General features: G+C 38.4%; 2 protein-coding genes across 3 annotated transcripts in view; one reads left to right on the forward strand and one right to left on the reverse strand.

Moving 5' to 3' along the window:
- The first annotated feature begins 374 nt into the window (after positions 1–374).
- Positions 375–2672, forward strand: LOC106905922 (C-C motif chemokine 20-like). The gene is made up of 4 exons (XM_014970981.2): positions 375–538; positions 1979–2105; positions 2176–2234; positions 2324–2672. The coding sequence occupies exons 1-4, from the start codon at positions 466–468 to the stop codon at positions 2350–2352; spliced, it is 288 nt and encodes a 95-aa protein (XP_014826467.2). The 5' UTR covers positions 375–465; the 3' UTR covers positions 2353–2672.
- Positions 2673–4039: 1367 nt separating this feature from the next.
- Positions 4040–5990, reverse strand: part of LOC106905919 (vasoactive intestinal polypeptide receptor 2-like) — a 26932-nt gene continuing 24981 nt past the window's right edge. For both annotated transcript variants that reach the window (XM_014970978.2, XM_088001384.1), the window contains exon 13: positions 4040–5719. In XM_014970978.2, coding sequence (XP_014826464.2) covers positions 5558–5719 — 162 coding nt within the window. In that variant the 3' untranslated portion in view covers positions 4040–5557. The remainder of the gene's footprint in view (positions 5720–5990) is intronic.

The raw sequence follows: 5990 nt of genomic DNA on the forward strand, positions 1-5990 counted from the left end.
AAAGGTTTCTGTTTCCGCTCTGATTGGAAGTTAAAGGAAATTTGTCGTAAGTGTCAGAAATGAGTCCATTTAAAAACCAGTTTGAGATATTTTTTGTGCAAATTTGAAAACACATCTGATGATTATCCTCAGCCTTTGTGTTTATTATAATTAGCCGTCAGATTGAAACAGAAATCATGTTTTGTTGTGTGAAGTTGCCACCATGACAAAGCGAAACAGGCGACGTGTTTTCTGACGACGTGTGAAGCCGTTTCTCAGAAACATGTCACTGAGATGAAGCTTGTGGTTGGAGGGGCGAACAGCCTCTGATGTTTGGAGCGGAGGTGAGAAACACTGACCACGAAACAATCACACAACCTGCAGAAGCATGAAGACATGAGCGTCATGGGGCCACAGGGGCCCCGCCGATGGTACCGATAAATACCAGACCGGAGATCAGCTGCTGTCAGTCCGACCCATCAGCTGATGATCAAAATGAAGATCCTGCTCCTGCTGCTCCTCCTGCTCGCAGCCTGTCCATGCAGCCACTCCTCTGCAGGTAGATTCTCCTCACCGCACGTCTGCATTTCATCCATCGGCTACAGACACTTCAGCTTATTAACAGTTTATTTACCGCTGCAAAAACACAAAATATTACCACGGGTTTTTGGTTTCTGCTCTTGAAATAAGACTAAACTAACTGCAGGTTTTGTGTTTTTGCAAAGGAGATTTTTGGTGTTTTGGCAAAATCTCCTGCTGGAAATATTTAAATGATCCATCTGCTCTTGTCCTGAACTGGAAATCTTAATTCATGGTTTAGTTTTATTTCGATTATTGTAATGCATTCTGCACAAAACAAAAGTCGGACCGGTTGAAGTCGCCACAAACTGCTTTCATGTGACTGTGTGGCCGATACATCGACTAAAATGCATTTTAAGATCCGATACACAGTAGATACATGCCCGTATCGCCAATACAGATATCGATACTTTTCTATTGTCTAAGTTTTATATACCATGAAACTTCTGACCTTTAGGTGTTTTGATGGTGTAGCAGCATTTGAAAACTTTTTAAAGAAATATTGACACGATAAACAGATAAAAGAACAAAACAAATTTATGTCCACAGAACAAACAATCATCAGAATATCTTCATAATTGAAATTACAGAAAAAATTTGCTTAATGAATAGATGCCAACTTAAACAAAACTCGTTTTTCAATAAAATGCTTTTTTTTTTTTTTTTGGCTGAATCGAAGTTAGTGACCGAGCCCCGATATCTGGAGAAAACCTTGGATTATTTATTTATGTTCTTTACATGTAGGAGCATATTTACTTATTAGTCTGGTAAACATGAAAATACTGCCAGGCGTTATCAAAAAGAGACTCTATTCCACTCAGAATGTCATAATCTAAAGCTTCCCCATTTGCTACTGACGGAAACGACAAAGAAGACGACAGGAAGGGGAAGGAGGATGATGGTGCTTCATGGTTTCTAATGATTTATCACATAAACAGTTACTCATGTTTGATTTTAATTATGTTTCTCATTTAATGGAAACACTGCAATTGAGAAATTATGTTTTTAGGACATTAGTGGAATATTGACAAGTTTTACGCACACTTGTAATGGAAACCAGTAAAACCCAACAACATGGAGGACAGAAAGTTTCCAGTTTGTCATGGAAAACCAATAATCTATTTTAGGAGGATTGTATCAACTCACTGACTTTTCTGCAAAGCCTTAAAAAGCACAAGGCGACAGTAGTAAGGAACAACAACCTTTTAACAGGAAGATTACTACTATTACGTTTTTTATGTCAATATTAATTAATTAGTGACTTAAAAAAAGTTCCTATATCTTCATGAAAAGTTATTTTTATGTCATTTTTGTCCTATTTCAAGTAGGAAGATATTTGCATCAGAAACTAGAGAGAAATACTTGTTAATATTTTGTGTTTTTGCAGTTTAAACTCTAATTCCCTTTCTGTCGTTTGCAGCTCACTATCCGACCGGGAAGAACCGGCCGTGCTGCCTCCACGTCTCCAGGAAGAACCTCAGCCGTCAAGTCGCCGGGTCGGTTTTCTATAAGCAGCCGGCCCGGTTTCCCTGTGTGAACGCTGTGATGTGAGTTCACTCTGATTCATTTCAACACGCAGAATCACACCAGAATTAACGAGTCTGTTTACGTGTCCAGATTCTACACAAAGAAAGGACCCGTATGTGTCCATCCCAACGACTCCTGGGTCCAACAAGGTACATCAGCTCTTCAAATGCAAACACAGGAAACAATGCATCGTTTATAAATTAACTCTGACTTTCACTTTCCTCTTTTTTCTCTCCAGTCATTGCAAATATTACGAAGAAGGACTAAAGCGAACATGTGAACACACCGTTGGACATGAAGATTAATTTAAAATATTAATCATCCTCAGACCTGATGCTTGCAGATGAGCTCCACTGGTTCTTATATTTATTTTCTTCTACATGAAAAATAAAATATTAATTTGACTAATGAAATTGCTGCATTTGCTTTCAACACTTAAAATAACTGTATTTTTCCTCTCGTCTCATTTTTGCACCTGTTTTAATGCATTACTTCCTGTGAAATGCTTTATGAAATATAAATAAAGTTACTTACTTATTCACTCAAATTGTGCTGCTGAGAATTAAATAAATATATTTTGTCAATAATTATGATTTTGAACATTTTTACACTGAATCTTCAATGTAAACGACAGAAATATAAAAATAACAGAGGTGAAAGTCAAGGACTTTGCTGCCATCTTGTGGCCAAAGCTGGTATGAAAAACAGTGATTGGCCTAAAAACGTTTGAATTTCTCACTGAAATCCTGATGAAGTTGATTTTAACTGTCTGAATGCACTGACCAAAAAATAAAGTTTTATTTAGTTATTAGTGTATAATTATTGGTAATTACAAACTGAAAATGTGTTGGAAATCACATGAACATTGTGTCAAATATGAGTCAGTGACCATAAAATATATCATAACTCAGTTTAGTTCAAAGAAAACCAAAACTAACCCAGTTTTTATTCACTATTAAAAGCCATAAGAAGTGTATTGTATAAAAGTAATAAATTATTCCTTAGTCATTTTAAAGATTCAGGATTTTATTTACTTTAAGCAGCAAAGTTAAAATAAATAAAGTATTTCTTTATAAAGCAGATGTTTTATACTTTCATTCTTTTTTACTGTTTGTATTAATTTCATTCATGAACTAAATAGAAACAAGCTGTTTATTGTAAAATTATTGAATGTTCCCCCATTTTGCAAAGTTACAGCTTCAGCTTATCAGAATGGCCTAATCAAAGTCAAGAGCTAAATCAAACTTCTGGAGCAAGACTTCATCCAATCTGATGAAGTTTAAAGAGATTTTCTTACTCTTCATGTTCAAAGTCGATAAAGAAAAACCCCAGAAGGATTTTTAGCATCAAATCATAAATCAAACCTTTCGGCTGCCGAACGTCCAGATGTTTGGTTATCACAGCTGAACAGGAAATAAAGGAGTCCAGAAAAACTTTCAGCTACTTTGACTGTTTCGGCTTACAGTTTAACTCTCCGAGTTCAGCATGACGCTGAGGAAGAGTGAGGAAGATGTCAGTGGAGAATCGTGTCCCGTCAGCAGGTCAGTTCCCGAAACCACACAGACCCGCACAGCACAGAACTGCCTCAGGGTTAAAGGTCCAGTTATTCACTTTCAGCTTCACATTTAGCTCACAGAAAGAGCCGAATAAACTGGACCAACATTCAGGTTTAGGATGGACACTGTCCACTCACACAGGTTCACACAGATGAGAGCTAAACACCATCTTTATTTTTTCCCACAATTTTGTAAATAGCAAATGGGGAAAATAATAAAAAGTACAATAACTATCATATTCCTTTAACTCTGAGGAAAATCTCACAGCAGCTGCAGGCGCCCTGATGCTAACAGTTAGCATAACGGATACAGTCTGATGTGAAAGTCTGATAATTATTAAAATTCAAAAATAAGTTGAAATATCAACTGTGTGTCTAATGAATCTCTGAAAAATGAGCTAAGATGGCAAAACATAAGTATTTATTTAGATAAAAAATCATTTCAGAACATAAATATTTAATAATATTCAATCTGAAATCAGACTGTTTTCAAACATTACATTTTACAAGCTTCAGTAATCGTCACTAAGTGAAAAACAATTAAAAAACAGACTTTATATTAAATTTTTATTCAAAAAAATCCAGACGTTTATGTTGTGTCTAAAAGCTTCCATATTTTTATATATCCATGTTTAATATAATGCAGATAAAAACATAAACATTGAGTCCATTTTACAAAGAAGGAAAATAATTTTCATTCATTTAAATCCAAATGATCTATAGGCTTGAAAAATGATATAAAAATATAAAACCTGCCTGTAATAATCGGCCCCTCAGACACACAGAAGAAGCCATTTAAAATAAAACTTATGAAAAATAATTCAAACATAACAGATGCCATAAACAAAGCAGGTTCCATGAATTTCTGATGCATAAATGTCGTAATAACTTCATGTCAGTTTGGAGGATTTTTATAACATGTTTTCCAGTAAATTAAATTCATTTTGTGGAACATGATTTTTACATCCTGAATTTTTAAAACGCTGCTGGTTGATACTGGATTTAATGCATAAGAAGCTAAACAGTAACAGGAGCTGTTTTCACCAGTAATACCTAAAATGGCCACCAGGAGGAGGATTTCTTAAATTCTGGATGTAGCAAAATATTTTTAATAAAACGATTTAAGATCCTGGAATCAGAGACAATTTACAGCATTTAAACCTGAAATGTAAAGTTTTGTTTCATTCTGTGGTTTAAAAAAAAGAATCAAGTCAAACGTTTGTTCAGAAACAAGAATTACAATCAACCTGGCAGGAGAAACAAGCCCACAGCACCACACATCCTCCACCATGCCTGATGTGTTTCCTTCCCCCCGTTTTGCATTGCGTGGTTTCTGTTCCACCAGGTGGAACACATTTTCACCGTTTCCATATTTTTGTGCAGCTGAAGGAGCCGAGAGCAGACTGAGTGAGATTTAAAGGTAAACGAATCAAACTATCGTTCCCTCACATAGATGTATGAGCTCAGATCAGTCTGACTGCGCGCTCCGCCCGCTGCTGGGGCAGGTTTCATCCTCCGTAACCTCGCTCCTCCTCCAGCCTTCTCTCACGTTTAATAATCGCTCCTTCTGCAGATATGAAGCTCCAGAGGAGCAGCTGTTTCTCTACTTGTGTTGGAAAAGATACAAATTATAGATCTTGTTTGTCTTCTCCATTAAGAATTATACAATTTTCTATATTTTTACTGTAATATTATTCTGCTGAAACTAAACATTCATTCATTTTCAAACATTTTTACAGTGAGGTTAAGTGAGGAGGGATCTGCTTCCAGCGAGGTTAAAGGTCAATGCAAACCGGTGTTTCCATGTTTGGCACTTTCTTGGTTTTTCTTCCAGTCAGTTTCTCTCTGATTGACATGTGGTTTCTCCCCCAGCTGGGGGCGCTGTGGCAGAACCCGGCTGTTTCCGGCCGGTTCTGGTCAGAGCATGGTGGTCTCGGTCTGCAGGATGGACTGGGCCCGGGTGTTTCTGGGAAACTGAGTGCTGGTGTGGTTGGCTGACAGGCAGCGGAGCCTGTAGTCCTGCAACACGCAGCCCTTCGTCGTTAAACTCCTCCATGTTCTACGCAGCTCCGCCTGAACCTGCAGAGAGGAGGAGGAGGAGGAGGCGGGGGGGAGGAGGAGGTGGTGGGGGGGGGAGGGGAGAGGAGAGGAGAGGAGGAGGTGGGGGGGAGGAGGGGAGAGGAGGAGGAAGTGGGGGGAGGGGAGGGGAGGAGAGGAGAAGAGGAGGAGGAGGAGGGGAGAAGAGGAGGAGGAGGAGGGGAGGAGAGGAGAAGGAGGAGGAGGAGGAGGAGGAGGAGGAGAGGAGAAGAGGAGGAGGAGGAGGAGAGGAGAAGAGGAGGAAGAGGAGGAG

Source organism: Poecilia mexicana, unplaced genomic scaffold (assembly GCF_051168715.1).
Source record: "Poecilia mexicana isolate PSO_F unplaced genomic scaffold, ASM5116871v1 scaffold_20, whole genome shotgun sequence".
Lineage (NCBI taxonomy): Eukaryota > Metazoa > Chordata > Actinopteri > Cyprinodontiformes > Poeciliidae > Poecilia > Poecilia mexicana.